The 18913-nt window shown below is 44.2% G+C and overlaps 1 protein-coding gene across 4 annotated transcripts in view; it reads right to left on the bottom strand.

Moving 5' to 3' along the window:
• Positions 1-18913, bottom strand: part of Crim1 (cysteine rich transmembrane BMP regulator 1) — a 176389-nt gene that overhangs the window by 124989 nt on the left and 32487 nt on the right. For all 4 annotated transcript variants that reach the window (XM_021229282.2, XM_040730763.1, XM_005073594.4 and 1 more), the window contains exon 2: positions 13177-13350. In XM_021229282.2, coding sequence (XP_021084941.1) covers positions 13177-13350 — 174 coding nt within the window. The remainder of the gene's footprint in view (positions 1-13176; positions 13351-18913) is intronic.

The raw sequence follows: 18913 nt of genomic DNA, 5'->3' as shown, positions 1-18913 counted from the left end.
AAGCCATTCAGTCAGGCCCTGCCACTCATCACTTTTGGCCCCGTGACTGTCTTTTCCTACTCCTTTGAAAAACCTGTGTTGACTATACTGTGGAAAAAAAAAAAAAGGAAAGAAAAGCCCTACTGTTGTAACTGTGCCAAAAAGTATAAAGAAACAACCCCCGATGCTAGAATGTGAGGCATTTCCTCAGCTCTGTGACGGTGTCCTTTAGGTGAGGGTCAAAAGCACATTCAAGGGCTCCCAGGTTCTAAAGCTACAAGTAGGTATTTTTGTCACTCTCTCATTTTATTAGGCATGCTGGCGATACACATTTAGCTGACATTTAACACAGCAGAACTTGCTCAGCAGCCATCAAGGGAAACCCTGGCATTACTTTCAAGCACGGTTTTACTTAAATTCCTAGACCTTTTTACTGATAGCCCAAGTCCCTTCAAAGTGCCAGTGAGTGAAGGAATCATTCCCATGCCCAGCGTCTATGTGTCACGATCTATCGCACTTTGAGGACATTCTCTTACTTTTGATGCTTCAGGTAACTGTAAACAACAGGAGTTGGATTGATTTCATTTCTCTTCATGGGAACTGCTTCAACTAAGATGAGGAAGGAGGTGAAATGTGTTTCCTGGTAACACAAAAATGGCATCTCAGCCACAGGAAAGACAACAGAGACCTCCATTATCTTAGACAAATGGCATGGAGGGAGTCGCCCTATTTGCTGATATGACTTGTATTTAAGCTCTCCAAAACATATTTAGAACAGAAGGATCTTTTGAGGGGGACAGCAAAACAATCTTGCTGGGACTGCTACTAAGGAACCACGGCACGGATGCTTGACCCATCAGCCCTGGTGCAGGGTTTGTTAAAAAGCCCTCTGAGCCCAACAGTGACGCAACTCTAAGATGTGGGGACGCCTTCAGTGTCACACAACACAGCAAACTGTGCCCACCACAAGAATGGACAAACATGGAGGCCTCTCCAAGGCAAGTTTTCTCTTTGAGCAGTGGTTGCTACCTTGTAACTATAACCTTGCTATTGTTTATGAACTGTAATGTAAAATTTCCAGTGGTCTCAGGCACCCCCATGAGAGGGTTAATCCTCAGATTGAGAACTACTGACTTAAGAGCAGCATGGCATGGCCTTGACTCTGAGGGTTGGGAGCCCCAACATCCTACAGTAGCTTTACCTTTGCCCCCACTATTTCTCTCCATACATAGAAACACGAAGTAAACAGTTTGTAAACTAACAGCCATTCTTCATTTGTCTATCAGAATTCTGGAATGTTCTCAGTAATTCTGCTGGGAGTCACCATGGTTGCCAGTGGGTATACCATCTGATTATGACCCGTGACACTTCTTGTCTATTCAGGAGACAAACGTTCTGATTTGTGGCTCTAGAAATGTCAACAGAAGGAAGACGGTATTCAGCATTCTCTGTTGCGTTTCCTTTGCTACTCAATAGGGACAGCTTTGCTGGCTGGGGGAAGCAGAGAGACAGTGTGGCTTAATAGCGAAACTGGGTGTGGTTGTCCTAGTGATAAGGAAAATGAAAGTGGAAGGAGTCTGAATAATATTTATCTGAAGAGCTATAGCTTGTTCTTTCTCCCTCAGATGTTTATAAAGTGTATAAAAATCACACCAGCTCTTAAAAAGAATGGCTGGAATGTGTGTGTGTGGCAGAGGTTTGCAGGGAATCCATGACCATCAAAGAGGAGCAAAGTTTTTGGGAAACTTGTAGCCAGGGACTGTAACACCATTACCAGCCGTGTTACATTTAAGAGCACATATGTGGATGTAGACACACACACACACACACACACACACACACACACACACACACACACACACACGTATGACCTATTAGTCCCAGATAAGCACACTGGCCCTTAACATACATGTTTAATCTCTGACACAGTCAAAGGCCTTCCAGGAGTATTTGGCAGACATGGATCCAGGCAGAGAGACACAAGAGAAGGTGTAGATGACATTTTTGAGTCCCATGCCACACTAAGGTATATAACAAGACTACAGCATAATTTCATTTAAAACGTTCCTGATGGCCAGGGTCAAGCTGGCTCTCCACAGTTTGATGAGCAAGCAGAGAACCATCAGGCACTGAGAATGTGTACATTTTACATTCTCCTCACTAAAGCACAGATAAACATCACCATAAACGCCATGTGTCAAGTATTTAAGCAGTTTAAAACCCTGACTTGTGACCTGGACCTGAATCAGACACAACTGGAACACAAGATTCTATAGCACACTCCAGGGGAAGGTGTAAGGTCCCCTGAGGTCAAAGCCTAGGATGAGCAGCAGGATGACAGGTCACCAGGCTTCACGTACACTGGACGGCATCGTTTGTAAGTCCACACAGCCTGCAAACTGCACCCACACAGCCAGCAGCCGCTTGTCACATGTGCTGGTGCAAAGACAAACACTGATGGCATTTTTAAAAGCTCTGTGAGGCAGACTGAACAGTAAATAACAATCTTTAATGCGGTATAAATACATAAAGAAGACTGGGACATCCTCAGACGCCTTTCCATGCCCTTCTAGCAGGCTCAACCAGTGTTCTTAACAACTTTTTAATTTTCTGCACTTTTAACAACAGAACTCCATACTTTTAAAGAGAAAAATAAAACCCATTTTTGTGTTTCTAAACCGTATAAAAGGGAAAGTAATAAAAATAAAACAAATCAAAAACACAAAAGAACATAACATAGATGATGCTTTGTTCATATTACCAACAAACAGCTTTCCTCTACTTCATATAAAACCTGCATTTCATCTTCAGACAGACAGATGAGTACGTTAAGAGAAAGTGGTATCAATCTTTAAGCATTATTAAATCCCTGTATTGTTCTCTTGTTATTGGAACAGGAAAAGAAGGGCCTCTGATAAGCAGAAAATGCCGTACTTGCTTTTCGGGAAATTAAAAAAAAAAAACCCGAAATAAAAAAAGACTTCCAGCGACAGAGAAAAGAATAAAAAGTTTCCCTACCCCTTTGGAAAAGTAGGAAGTTGTCAGCCAGAAACAAATACATCCTCGATTCAGAGGAACATTCCAGCCCCTGAAAACCACACAAACATTCATCTTGTGTTAATGTCTTCCCTTCCCAGGTTTACAGTCACCACTTATTGCTGTCACTTCCTCCTGATGCAGAAAAAAAAAAAAGCCCTTAGCAACAGAGGTCACAAATCAAAAGCAGGAAGGCGCCCTATAGAAGAGAATGCCCAGGACTGCAGAGGCCTCAGCAGCCCATGGGAGCCTCTCTCAGTACTCGTCTTGGAGCCTATGCATGCACCATTAAAAGAAAAGCCTTGCACACTTCCAAAAAAATAACCCGAGCACCCCAGGCTACCGTATGCTTAGCAGAGGCCAACACATACTAGGGAAGGAATCTAATTTTATTGGAACATTTCAAACCAAACGTTGAATTCTAAGGAACCCTGAAATGCCTTTCTTGAGAAAGTTCTACATTTCACAAAGAGGACAGTGGTGTCAGCTCTAGAGGTGAATATAGCAGTCTACGAGTCATGGAATAGCTTTTAAACTAAATGCAACCAGTTCAGTTGATTTTTGTTGGGGGGCAGTTGATGCGTGCTCAGCACCATTCCGTTCACATCTGGCTATCCTGTCTGTGCCACTGCCTGAACCGGGAAGAGCACAATGGGATGACTACACAGGAAAAGAGAAACGCAGCAACCCTCACACTTTTTTTTTCACTTAAGGTTGAAGGGACTTTCCGCTGCGAGTGGAAGAAACCAGCTTCCCGTGGAAGTCTACTCGGGTGAAGCTGTATGCATTCAACCCTGCCCCCTTTCATTGAGAAAGATCTTTTTCCCATTTCATTCTTTAAGAAAAATGAAACTCTCCTAAATTCCAAGGAGCCTTTCACTCAGATGGCCTCTTATCCATGATATTAACAAATATATAATACTGGCAGACCTGGAAAAGCATAAAACAGGTATACCAAAGAATCCATGGGGCTGGAGAGATGGCTCCGAGGTTAAGAGCACTGACTGCCCTTCCAGGGGTCCTGAGTTCAATTCCCAGCAACCACAAGGTGGCTCACAACTATCTACAATTCAATCTGGTGCCCTCTTCTGGCATGTAGGCAGAACAGTGTATATGTAATAAATAAATAAATATATCTTTTAAAGATTTTTTTTAAAGTATCCTTACCTACACTGACAGGTAGGTATAATAATATTTGCAATAATCAGGTTTTCTTGACTGAAGACAGATTCCTGGTAGAGTCACTGTGCTCCCAAACTTATGCCTGAATGTCCTTTCAAGGAACCCCACACCCTACTCCACCTAGTCTCTCTAGTAAAAAGAACTAATATAAGTTGCATAGCTTGAGTGATGCATCCATAGTCCCAGATAATGTCGTGGGAATTCCAATCACAGTGGTTAATGAGGTTTGAATGGCCCGGGGTACATATACAAGAACAGCTCAGGAAACCTGTGGCGGTTCGCACCCTCTGGTTGACAGAGATGACCCAGCTTGGGACAGCCTTTCTGCTCTGCAGGGACTGGAGAAGCCCACGGGCACTCTGGAGTAACCGCATCTCTCCTCTGAGGACCTCAGTGAGTGCTCAGCCTTCTGTGGGGCCGCTCAGAGGGCCGGGATTCTGCATCCTTTGCTCCCATCGGGAAAACCCTTTTGTGTGGACTGGGTTCAACTGGACACAGCTGAGGCAGCCAGCCAGCCAGCCAGCCACTCAGCAGCTCTGTGTGATGGAGCGTGTGCTGAGCCCGGGGAATTACAGAGGTCACCTCCAGCCCAGTCAGAAACCACAGACACTGTAGGGACTGCCCAAAGGCAACCTGCTCAAGTCAGGCATTAGATCAACATCTGGTAAGCAGTTCCTGTGGGTGGAAATACAAAGTTGAAACCTGGTTCGAAAAGAACATTATTACCCTAGCTAAAGAGGCCAGGATTCATTTTACCCTTTCAGCAATGATAACTGATGCATTTTAAAAGCGCACAGTGCATACATTGTTAAATACAAGCACCTACGCGTGCAGCAAGGGGGCTCTCCACTATGTCTGCTAGGTGCCACATAGCCCAAGGTTGGATGCGGAAAAGGAAGAGGCCCGTGCCTGCCTGAACTGAGCACATCCCCGGACAGAAGAGACGGCATGATGTGTAGAGTTATGTGCGGGTTTTTTAAAGGTTTAAACAGAGAAAGAATCGATGATCGGCCCAGGCCCTCAACAGAGTACTGTGGAATGCACCTGGGAAGCACTGCTCGAATGTAAACATGGAAACTCGTTTTACACTAACTCCTTCCTGTATTCCCAGGGCAGCGGAACAAAATTTTCCTCTTCACCTGCCCACCCATGCTTCTCTTAGCAACAGATATAAAATATTTAGTCAGGAGTTTCTCCTGTCTGTGAGAGGCACAAGAATCCACATCCCACAGCTAATGCAGGGACAACCACTCAAGCAACTGCTCCCTCCAACTGGTCTGAGGCCAAGTTCCTGAGTTTCCTGTTTTTATTTCCCAGATACTTGACACTGGTTTCCGCCTTTTGGTAGCCCTTTCTGTTTTTCTTGTATCACTTATCAGAACATCAAAACGGCAATGAATTCAAGCATGTTTTTAACAATAAGTCTACTGGAAGTCGGGACCTATCATATACAATTTTAAAATATCGATTTAACCATAACCAAAGTTAAAAGTCTACTATCTCAAACATTTATTTTGGCTCTATTTTCCTTTTCCTCTCACACTGCTGGAATTTAAAATGAAACAGAGGTTACAGTCATTTAATGATATACACACATATTTCTATATGTGTATCTCTTCATACATAAGCATTTCTTTTCCTCAAATGAAAAAGCAGAATGACTCTAACTGTACAGAACTTCACTGAGCTATACAGACTTGCAGTCTAGTTAATTTTGCTTTGTGATACTTTATTTGCAAGTTCCTTATGATGAAGTTTTCCTTTTTAAAGAATAGCACACTGTATTATCAATTCATGGTTGTCTTTACAAAAAGAACGCAGCAGTGATACAGATTTAAAATTGCATAATGGCCTTATTGTCTTAAATAGAGTAAGCATTTGTAAATGGCATTTGAGTAGCTAAAGGGAGAGCCATCAGGGACCCTGATGGTAATGAGGTCCTCGTGCCATCTGGAAGGGGAGGGGGATAATGTGTTTTTCATTTGGCCACAAGAAGAGCTAACAGTTCCAAAGTTGATAAGCAATATTAATTGGATTCCTTTAAAATTAAAATGTAAGACAATTTCTTTGAGTTAAAGCAATACATTCACAAACATAACTCAGCATGACTTTCAGGTCTAATTAGCTTATGAAAAACAGAATCTAGGTTGAATCATTTTAATGAAGTACCTGACTTAGCAATTAGGAATCTGTAAATACCAAAGTCCTAAAGTTGAGAATGCAGCTGGATGAACACATGTGTTGAGTGTATCCTTTTTGGGAGGGAACAGGAGAAGGGATATATGAATGTATGTATATTATATCATCAATGAATATATTTGCAGCAATTTGCAAAGGCCAAGAGTGTCTCCTAAATGTCACAAACCTCATTAGATGCATAGCTCTCAGCCCATGTCTATCTTCACATCAACAGAACAATAGTCACGAGTTGTTAGAAGAATCTTGTAAATTTAACTGTGCTAAATCAAGTTCTTGAATAACCAGCAGCAATGAAGAACTATTTCTATGACCTGTGGGTTAATAACCACAATGCCTTTGTTTTCATTATAGTCAATACTACATTAGACAATATTTGGGGGCACTTATATTTAATACTATGTAGGATATATCAGTGTAATCCACACGAAAATCCAAAGACATGAGGTTTTAGATGTGAGGATCAGACAGGTAAGTTATGCAAAAGGCCACCTCTCTTACACACAGATTTCTCCAGAATCTAACTTGAGGGTTTATTTCATCCTTCAGCATGTGGTCCTGTGTATACTAATGTGAACAGCAGTAATGATGATAACAATTTTTAACATTTACTTATTGTGTGTGTGTGTGTGTGTGCGCGCGCGCATGCGTGCGTGCGTGTGTATGTGTGTGCGTGTGTATGTGTGTGTGTGTGTGTGTGTGTGTGTGTGTGTGTGTGACAACTCACAGGAGTCAGTTCCTACTTCCACCACGTGGGTCCTGAGGATGGAGCTCAGATAGAGCTTGGCAGCTGGCATCCTTACCCACTGAGCCATCTTGCAGCCCAGCAACAACAGCAACAGGCAAAATGCCCCACTGCATTTAATTTTCCTTTAGCATTTACTTGGAAGGAATCTTTAATTGCCTAGTGAGATCACTGTGCATTGATATTTAAAGTAAAACAATTTGAAGTATACCCTTTATTTGGAAAAACAAGGAAGAAGTTGCTCCAAGTTGGTCTGGTGATTAAAGACACAAGGGTCTCTCAGGGCAGCATAGCAGGAGGGCGCATAGCAGGAGCCCTTTCTGCCAGGGCTTGTGGGCCATGCACAGTCCCTGCTCTAGGTGAGCCTGGTGACTCAAGAGCTCTGAGAAAGTCAGAGCTAGGCCCTCCTTTATGGATGGAGCCCAGCAGGGAGAGAGCAGGGAGAAGGGGGTGGGGTGGGCTTCTACTTTCCCTGTGCTTATGTGACAGGACAGCAGCCTTCTTACTGCATCTGGAAGCATCTCTACCAGGTGGTTCTAAGGGCAAGGGGAGCAGGAGGGAATTCTGTGTGCTGTCTCACATAAGGGATAAAAGTTAACCCAACGCCTGTGTCACGTTATCTCATTTCCTGAGGGTGTTCTCTGTGAGGACTCCCCTACTTCTACCTCGCATACACTTTTAAAAAAAATTTTTGAGAAGGTTTTATGAAAGCACACAGTACAATACTGCTTTCCAAATACCAGCTCATTTTTGTTTAGTGACAAACATTACAAATGACACCAAGAGCCATGAGTCCTGATGAGGCCACAGAGCACAGCTTGCGCTGCCGTCAAGAGACCATGAGAAAGGATAACCATCAGAAATAAAAACCTGACCTTGGCGCCCGACCCCTTGGGGGAAATTGTGGAAGAAAATGTCAAAAAAACTAAAAATGAGTTAGTTAGAAAGATATCATTTCCTCAGACAGAACTGAAATGACAGCTTTAGCTAAAAGTCAATGCTCTGACAAAGAAGGAAACAAAAACAGAACAGAAGGCAGCTGTCTACCTCTGTGTCAAAATCAGGCTGGCTTCAGAGACGCGCACACACGACGGAAAAACCAAAGCCGCCCTTGTTTGAAGCAGCGGCAGGAAAACACACACAGATAGGAAACTCTGTATACACTAAGGGCGTCTGAGGGCACTTAGAACTCATCTTACGTTAAGAAATGAAATTAAAGCTTCCCCAGCACGGGATTGTCTATGCTCCTGCACAGATGAAGTCACCCAGAAGTCGCCCTTGGCTAACGGTGGAGCAGAGAGGACCTGGGAAGTCAGAGGGTACAGAGGCATGCGCACACTCAGCACCTCCTGCGTGACCAGGCGCAGGAAGGAAGGTGCGGGGCGAGGGCTGAGCAAAGGGAACAGCCCCTGCAGGCACAGTTATGATGGCTGGCAGAGGGGAGGGCTCTTCTGCTCACTGATCGTCTAGGACCATAATCCTGTCCTTGCCTCCCTCTCCAGTCAGTTCTTTTTATCTCAGGACTTCTGCTTTGAACCAGCCTCCCCTCCCCCGAAGATGGGCAGGCCAGCTCTCATGCAAACCGTTCTACAAACTTAAGGAAAGAAAAAGAAAAAAAAAAAGCAACTGAGGCGACCAATCACTAACGAGCAGTTAAAATCATATACTCCACTTTGCCACTCTGGCGCCAATAACCGTGGGTGAGTTCTACACTTGGTTAAGAGCAGCTGTGACTAGAACACCCCCCACTCTGGTGCCTCCGCTTCCAATGCACGGCTCCTTTTGCATCACTTCCGGTGCCTTAGCCATCCTTTCTCCTGGCTTAAGTCCGTTCCTGTTACACTAGTTTTCCTAAAAAAACGCTCCATGTGCTCACGCCCCTGATGGACCCCAGAGTGATGGAGGACCCCACGCTCTCACCACCCTTATCTCCACTTCATACACCCCCACGCCCTGAGTCTTAGGGTCAGCACACATCTACCCTTGAGGTTTCATGGCGGTCTCAAACACAGCAAAAGAAACTGCGGAGGAACTCCTCAACCTGTCTCCCACAGAGCTGCTCCCACGGCACCCTACACTTAGGAAATGACCCCTGTGTATAACTTACGTATCAGCTCCCGAAAACCTATCTTGACCATCATCCCCTAATCATTTATTCCGACAATTGTCCTCCCAAGCCTGGGAGGTCCCCCCTTCTTTATCCCTTCACATCCTCCAACAAACTTGCAGGGTTCGGGCAATTCCAAGTCCTCCTGTCAACGCCGTCTTTTCTGCCCAGGCTTGCTTTCCAACTCTGACTTGTGTAGAACTACTCAAGGAATTTCTCAGAGCTAAACTCGGCTCCCAGTTCCTCCATTAAACCTCCTTTCACAGCAGTTGATTGCCCACTCAGTACGAGGCAGTGATAACGCGCACCGCACGTCAGGATGCGCATGTCAGGATGCAACCGCCCTCTTCCCTCCAATGAGCAAAAGTGTACATGTCATTTAACGTTACTCCCAAGTACTTGTAGCTAAAAATCAAGGAGGGACTTCTAAAGTCCCTTGTCTCTGTTTCCTTTCGAAAATGCTCCCTGTGCAGCAACAAATGTGCTGAATAATCCAATACTATTCAGGAAGCCCATGTAATGTGTGACTAAGAAGCCTCTTTAAGAACACAGTCTATAGATGGCTCTTTAGCCAAGCAGTGTGAACTGGGATGTTTCCCCACCGTCTCCTAATGGAGTCATTCCTCCTTTCCACGAGGTCTTCTGTCGGGGTACTTCCCTCCCCTCTGTAGAAAGCACAGCTTGCTCACTTGAAGTGTGTGTGTTCAGATTATATCTCAACGCAACGTTATTGCACTCATCTGCAAGACTTCGCGGTACCTTCCTCCTACTGCTATTTATTTTTAATTGTCACACTGTTCCCAGGGCCCACTGCAGCTCGGGTGTGATCTCCCACCTCTAGTGATCCTGGAATAATTCTTCAGTCTCCTTAACTTTGTTTCCTATTAGCTACCTGCATAAAAACTTGCTCTTAATGATCACTTTTCCTACTGTAAATCAGAGATTTCAGCTAAAAAAAAAAACTGCATCCTTTAGTTCAGGTTGTTCTCAGTTCTAAAATCCACCATTATCCAAACAGACTTTACCCTCCATTGTTGTGGAATATTATTTGAAGTAGGCAAAGATGTGCTACAGCTGTTTATGTTGTGGAATATCACTTTAACTGTGTAAAGGTGTGTCACATTTGTTCATGTTACATGTCTAATTATGTAAAGATGTGTTGCATTTGTTCCACTCTGCCTAAGGCACCTCATTGGTGTAATAACGAGCTGAATGGCCAATAGCTAGGCAGAGAAAGGACAGGCAGAGCTGTCGATCAGAGAGAATAAATAGAAGGAGAAATCTGGGCTAAAAAAGGAAGAACAAGAGAAGGAGAGAACGAGGGAGAGGACCTTGGCAAGGTGGCTGCTAGCCAGACACAAGAAGTAGTGAGTGTAAGTTATTCAGAAAGAAAAGGTAAAAAGTTCCGAGGCAAAAGGTAGAAAAAGGGAATCAGAAATGAGCCTAAGCTAGTCCAAACATTCAAACTAATAATAAGTCTCTGTGTCAAGATTTGGAAGCTGGTTGGTAGCCCAAAAGAAGAATGCTGGTATACTTTATCATATCTTAAGCTATAATTCTAGGTCATTCTTTCTTGACCATAAGATATCTATAGCATTCCAACTATCAAGCTTCCATCACTCTTAATTTCTTCATCATACATAAGTTCAAGGTCATCTTTAAGTTTTATATATTGTTGAACAATAAGGAAGGATTTTCTTTTAAAAATTTCTCAGAAAAGGGAAATTCCCCAATCTCAAGTTCTTGACATGATCTCAATAATTACAGAATGCCTTATTTTGAACAACAAAGCACTTAACCTTCAATGACCTCAATAAATTCTACCTCTAGATTATAGAAGGTCTTCGGACAAAATTAGCCTATTTTTTTAAGTGAAGGAAATTATCTAGATACAACAATTACTGTGGGGATGATCTCAATGTAAGAGATGGCAGATGTCACAGCCATTGCAGAATCACCTTTTCAAGGTCATTACACAAATCATGAACAAATGCCTAATTCATTACATACAGAACTGTCCTCATTGTATGTGAACAGCAGGTTTGTTGACATAACTTTCTGACTGAAATTGCTACATCTCATACAACCTAGAGGGTTGTGAAGAGGCCATGCTCAGGAGCAGGGTGTTAGTTAAGTGACTACAACGTGGCTGAGTGACAGCCATCGCAGAGCACTGGGAACACTGGAATGAAGCAGTTCCATGAATGTGAGGATGGCGCAAAGTGATGGAATGAATCTGCTGTATGACATCAGCTGACTATTTAAATAGTCATGTAGCCAAATCATCTATATCCCTAGGTCTTTACATGATGGTTAGTCTTGTAGCTTACTGGATGTGGAAACTCCAATTAACAATGCACAAACCTAAGGAGTGGAGTGAATGCTATTTACAACTCTGTAGTTCTAAAACTTTATCAGGTTGGGCAGAGAAGCAGGCCCCCAGAATCAACGAAGCAGGGCTTATAGGGGCTCACAAAGACTCAAGCAACAATCGTGGGCCTTACAAGGCCTGGCCTAGGTCCTCTGTGTATGCCTTACAGTTGTGTGGCTTAGTGTTCTTGTGCCAACCAGTGGGAGTAGGGAATTCTCTGACTTTCTTGCCTGCTCTTGGGACCCTTTTCTTCCTACTGGGTTACCTTGTCCAGCTTTGATATGAGGGGATTTGCCTAGTTTTATCATAACTTGTTATGCTGTCTTGGTTGATATTCCTGGGAGGTCTGCTCTTCTTTTTTTTTAAGGGAAACGGAGGAGCAGTGGAGCTGGGGGAGAGGGGAGGTGGGGGAGTCCTTGGAGAAGTGGAGGGAGAACTGTGGCCAGGATGTGATACATGAGAGAATAAATAAAAAAATAAAAAAGAAGCTGGTAGCAAAGCCCTTGTCTAGCATGCATGAGGCCCTGCCTGGGTTCAATTACCTGTACCACAAAATACTACTAGTGCTAATAATTCATATTCCACATCCAGTATTTACTACTATATTCTCTCAATGAATAGTAGTTATGACAAAGAACAGCATTATTTTATAGGTTATTATAAATGCCCTATTATTTACAGCAGTTTAATAAATCCAATACAGTGTAAATGTAATACAATCCAGAAACTTCAGTCCTGCTCCACTGCCCCAGGGGCTTGATTTTTGGATGCTGAAATCCTTGTTATTCGGAACTGCATGTTTTGTCATTCTTAGAATCATAACATTCCTAACACTTTTCCTCTCATTTCCCCCAAGGAGACTTTCCCTGGGCTGACAGAGAACTCAGAGTTCACACCCAGGCCTCCCTCCCTCCTCTTAGTTTTTGTTGTGAACTCCAGTGCTAAGCTCTGGGTACTTCTCTTGGGATTTCTAGGTTTACAATACATTTTCAAGTTACCAATCATTTTTTTTCTAGGTTGTATTACAAACAGAAAAAATCCTGGACCATTTTAGTGTAATTTTCTTGTTCTTTGAATCTAATTTTCTGACTTCTCTCCAGAGGTAATATGTCTCACAATCCGTTCATACCTGGATTGTGATTCTGGCTCCTGGCGAAATTAGCCTTAGCTTTCATCGTAAAGACACACACTTCCGTCCTGTGCCACGCTCTCCCTTCTGCCAGACGAGCCATCTTTCTAAACAGCAGAGCACCACGCTAGGGTCAGCCAGGCAGAATGGACCCCGCAGTAACAGATGCTGATCCTAGGTACACCAACTCAGGAAATCATCCATTATGCGGAGGTGACCTAGGCACAAGGTACCCTGCTCACAAAGTGACAGCACACCACCCCATTCTTCTGAAACACACGTGCCTCGGATCATATTAGCGCCAGATACACTTTATGCATCTCAGGACTCTGTAAAGTGCCCTTGCCTTTGGAGGCTCCCATGCTATCGCTGCTCAGAGTCTCACAAGGGTAAGGCTTACCAACAATCAGGTAACGAACAGCCACGCTTACCTTCAATCCTCTTTAAAGCGGAAAGACACATATCCTTCCTTGGAAACTCGAAGGGATTGCTGCAGGTTCGGATGGTGTCACATTCACACTTCCCATTGATGATATTGCAGCCCGAGATAAGATTCTCATTGCACGGTTCAAAGCCCAGCAGCTGGTCTTCATCCCAGTCCTCATCTGTAAAACAATTACACAGAGAACGGTCTGCTCACTGCTTCATTCACAATTACAGAGGATGGTCTGCTCACTGCTTCATTCACAATTACAGAGGATGGTCTGCTCACTGCTTCATTCACAATTACAGAGGATGGTCTGCTCACTGCTTCATTCACAATTACAGAGGATGGTCTGCTCACTGCTTCATTCACAATTACAGAGGATGGTCTGCTCACTGCTTCATTCACAATTACAGAGGATGGTCTGCTCACTGCTTCATTCACAATTACAGAGGATGGTCTGCTCCCTGCTTCATCCAAAGGCCTTGAGATCAAACACGGGCTAGGATGTCAAGATGAGCATCCAACTATGAGGCCTTCCTTTGTGAAAGGCAGTTTGGGCTGAAACTGCACACACGAATACAACACAGCCTCCTCTTAGTCACTGGGAAGCCTGAAATGTAGCTACATGTGTAGAAATTAAGCAATCTCACACACACACACAAACACACACACACACACACAATCATTTATGACCAAAATCCACGCCTCCTATGTGCTACATACCAAGTATAAAGCCTAAAACTACTTAATTGGGGGAGCAGGGCTTGGTAGATAGCTCAGTCAATAAAGCACACTCAGGAGGACCCAAGAAAGCCAAGTGTGTTGCTGTTATAATCCCAGGACTGAGGACGAAGCAAGGGGGGTCCCTGGGAGCTGTTGGCCAACCAGCCCAGCTGAATGGGTGAATTCCACAGACTCGGTCTCAGAAAAAAAAAAAAAAGGAAAAGGATGGATGGCATCCGAGGAATGACTTCCAAGGTCTATTCCATATGCACAGGCTGCAACACACACACACACACACACACACACACACACACACATACATACACACACACGCGCATGCACACACGCACACACGCACGCACGCACGCACACACATGCACACAGACACACTTTTAAATTTTAAACAAAGCTTATGAGTTACATTTGCCGGTCTCAAAAGAAAAGCAGGTTAACTTTAGGTTAACTTTTTCCTTAGTGTAGACCACAGCACACCAAGGCAGCTAACAAACAAACACCAAACATCAGGTACCACTGAGAGAAAGGAATGAGATCCAGTGGAGGAGATCGCTTTCAGCGTATTCTGGGATCCACTACTAGCACCCAACACTACCTACGACAGAGCTGATGATGACCGCAACACGGAAGAGCCACAACCCAGTGAGAGCGCAGAGGTCACGACAGACAGCAGTTGAGACCAACTCAGAAGGTAATAAAGCAGGTTCTAAAGCCAGCCACGGGTCTGGAGAGATGGCCCAGGGGCTAAGAGCAAGCTCTGCTTCAGCAGGGGACCTGGGTTCTATTCCCAGCACCCACACTGGGAAGCTAACAATCTCTGTTAATTCCATTTCTAGGAGCTCTGATACCAACCTCTGGCCTCCGTCAGTATCTGCCCTCATGTGTACACACCCATACAAGTACACATAATTAAAATGAACAAGAATTATAGTCTTTAGAGCCAGCCAGTTCAGGAAATTGCAACAAACATAAGAAACATTAGTTGGGTTCTGTCCTTAACAGCGTGCCTCCCAGATCAAACACCTCGTTACAGAAAAGCACAGTACTTCCCTACAGACACCAGGGCCATGAATGCCCCCCCCCCCCCCGCCACCCTCTTCACCTTATCTTTAACAGACCCTATCACACCTGCACAGGGACTGACTGCTGGATGGCAAACATGTTTCTGATAACAGTATCTAGGAAGAATTTCCCAAAGTGCTTGGACTTAAGAGCACTTAGAGCTGCTGTTCACACTAATGTCATCTTAAGACAGCATGGCCCAGCTGAGGTGTGTGGCTCTACCGCTGGCCTCACAGTTTTGAGACCACGACATGACTCCATAACATGAGGTGTGGAGGAGACTGTTCTCACAGAAGACGGTGGACACAAGCAGCTATGGTTTCTCACAGAGCTAACATTTGTGGCGTCATCCCTCAGTGCACGCGCTAGACAAGATCACTCCCCCTTCCTGAAGTCATTTTCCTGCCGAGGGACCCTGAGAGAAGAGACCACAAGCTAACGAGCTTCAGGTGGCTCTTTGAGATGGCAGAGGGGAATCTGTGCTGATTCTAGACGAGGCTCACTGATTGCCTCTTGGTTTCGAAGTTTAAGCAGATACCCAAGTGATCTGTTTTTATAATCTCTTCTCCTACTCAGCCTGCGTTAGGGAAATAATATCCACACGTGCAAAGGCACGCTTCATGGTGATCAAAAATCACTCAAAGACCCTGAAAACCAGAAAACACACCAAACAACTCCAGACAGAACAAAACCGTCATCTGTCCTCAGGTATGATGTGGTGCGGCACTACAATGTTTTCCTGTCTCTGTGTAACTGTTGATGTGCTACCGGTACAGCCTCGGTACAGTGAAACTTGCAAAGCACTTTGTGACTGCATATTCAAGTCTGCAAGGCAGAGACTGTTTAATCCTAAGAATTTCAAAACTTCTAAGTGACTCACAAAATATCTGAACCACTCGAAAGACCATCCGTATGTTTCCCCTCTTGTTCTTTTCTAATGAAAGGATATCCCAATTGCTGATGTAATAAACATGTGCAGCATTTCCAAATTAAGTTGCTTCTTCCACAATCCCACAAAACATCCCACATCTACATTATACCATCGCCCCCCCCACCGGGGGCTACCACCCAGTCCTCAGCTGTCTCCCTGCCACCACTCCCTTGCCCTTCTACCTCATCCCTACACATCTCTTCCTCTGTCTTTCTAAAGAAGCCAAGGCTACTCGGTGGCTCTCTTGCCAGAACACAAAGTCCAGACTTTACTGTTGACCGTGGCATTCTTCATGTTACAGTTTGTACCTATTTCCAGACCCCTCTTTTAGTGATTCCCTCAGCTCTATCCCCTATGCCCACAGACGTTCTCACTTCAGCCCTTTGGGTTTCTACCCAGAAGACAGGCTTGCTTTCTGCCTCAGGGTGACTCTTGTTGATTCTCTGAGACTCACATCAATATGACCTCTACTGAGAAGTCTTCTCCAATGCCCAGGAGAATGAGCTGTTCCATCTTCCATCTATCTGCAAGCATATGCACAGGTTCTTTCATAGATTTCTCCAACGGGCCAGAGATCCAACTGGCAGGAACAGGGAAATACAACCATCAATTTCCTTAACCTCAGCACATAGCACAGGGGTGTGTGTGTGTGTGTGTGTGTGTGTGTGTGTGTGTGTGTGTGTGTGTGTGTGTGTGTAGCTTATTATAAAACAGATACACGATGTCACAAGAAAAAGTGTGTTTCACGATGACATATAAGAAACACTTTCAAGCAGATCTTATTTTAAAAGCTTGTCATGAAAGCAGTGGGTGAGGGACATGTTTTAAAGATATGTCTGGACACTGGTAGTCTCTGACTAGGAATCATCTGCCATCTCTCTCTCAGTTCAGCTCTTAGACAGTGACCACTTAACCACCTAGTGGGCATTACCGTCCTTCCAAGAAACGCGTTCTCAGAGCCGAGCTGCTCTCGCTAGCAGACGCGGCTCCCTGTGCTCACCCAGGAAGGCCAACTGCCCTGAACTCGGACTCTGAACTAAAAGGCAGCAGTCTTCGTGATACCCCTGGGTCTGCAATGCTTTGTTGCTCAGCCAAAGTGTCTTGGCTGCGGCACAGGCTGCACCATAATTCTACAGCTAAGGCTCCCTTGGGATGTCTGTCACCCATCACACCAGCCTGGAAGAGACTCTCTGAAGCCAACAATATCTTCCATCTATTTCTCGACTTTGCTGAAAGGGACCCTTTCAATTCTCTGGCCCCACCTAATCAATACTTTTTCTTTTTGGCAAGCAGTTTCCTTAGCAACGGTTGTTTTATAGGCTCAAGAACAGCATGCTTCTAAGACAAATGTGTTTACCGTTTTCTATTACAGAACATTATACTTTAAAATAACAGAAAATCAACAGGGGCTGAAAGGAAAATTTAACAGAATTTGATTAGATCACAAGGCTGATCAAGTCTGAGACGATCTGAACCCAATGCTGGCTGAATCTTCTTATCCAAATTCTTGAAACCAAAAATGTTTCAAATGTCAGAGTTTTGCTTTGTTTTTTTTTAATAAAAACATCTAAAATATCGCTGTATCAGTGCTCAGAAAACCCTGCACTTCATTCAGAGTATTTCAGACAGCAGGATCACGACAGTGTATGTACAGAGCTACACAGTGCTTGGTAATTCTCTTTGTAGATATGTACACAGCAAAACATCCGCCTCCTGACACAGTTCCTGGCTTCTTTTTGGGCTGGTCAGAACAAAACTAGAGAGTCGAGATCGGGGTACTATCTCTTATTTATAACAAGTGTTTTTTCCCCTGGCATTCTACATGTGAAGAGATGTAGTCTCCTAGACAGAAGGATCAGCAGATACTATTGCCAATGTATTTTAAAGCTGGTGACTACAAGATAACAAATCAGGGTTTCCCAACTGTAAGAGGAACCTAATGTTGTGAACAAATTCAAATGGCTGTGTTTCCAAGTATGTCCAAGTCCATGAGTATATCTAAATGCCACCAGGACACCTACACCCAGGTTTTACCTGGTCACTCCATGTTTTTTCCCTCCAGATAGCCACATTTCGGTGTGCAGCAGAAGTTACCTCTCAGATACATCTCATACCATCCCATCCCACAGAACTAGTGAGACGAAGAGTTGAAAATTAATACAATTAATAACCTTACTTTCAGCTAAGAGTCTCCTTAAGGGAAGTGTTTTTATTTATCTTATTTGACTGTTGTATGATTTACTGTGTAGCTCAGCACAAGGCGGTAAGAAGGAAGACTTATTAAAAGTCTAGTGCTATAACCTCTATTTGGACTAAGATGCTTTCTACTTGGCATTGTTTTTCTGCCCCAGCGGTAGTCAAATGAATACAAAGGGGAGAAAGGCAGACATAAATTCAGTGTTATTACACAGACAGCTGTGACCTTGTGTGCCACTTGAATGGTCTTGGGGACTTGAGATATCTGTAACCCACACTTTCAGAACCACCCTTCTGATGGACGGTCCTACCCTGCAGGTTTCCTAGTCCTGACAGCAGGAGCTCCAAGACTGAAAAACAACAGTGAACCAGGCATACCTTTTAAGGTCATCATTGAGCCAGATAAATGCTTCTTTGTGATAGTTTCAAAGCAGAATGTTCCCTTGAGGCTCATGTATTCGCATAACGGTTCCTAGTTGGCAGGCACTGTTTAGGAAGGTTATCCAGAGGCGTGGCCTTGAGGAATTAGGTGTGTCGCTCGCTGGGGGCCAGGCATTGAGAGTTTCAAAGCTTGCCCTACACTTCCAGTTCCTTTTCTCGGCTTCATGTCTGCAGCTGAATATGTGATCTGTCGGCTTCCTGCTCGGCTGTCTGCTGCCACACCACACACCTTACTGACTCTCCCTCCCTGTGAAACAGTGAGGCCAGAGAAACTCTGCTACAAAATGCTTTGGTCCTGGGATGACATCACAGCAACAGAAGCCTGACTAATATGCTTCTCTAATGCAATTTCACTAACATGGGATTTGTAAGT

Source organism: Mesocricetus auratus, unplaced genomic scaffold (assembly GCF_017639785.1).
Source record: "Mesocricetus auratus isolate SY011 unplaced genomic scaffold, BCM_Maur_2.0 Super-Scaffold_100024, whole genome shotgun sequence".
Taxonomy (NCBI): Eukaryota; Metazoa; Chordata; class Mammalia; order Rodentia; family Cricetidae; genus Mesocricetus; species Mesocricetus auratus.
The sequence above is the reverse complement of the archived record's forward strand: the minus strand, read 5'-3'. Positions and strand labels throughout refer to the sequence as shown.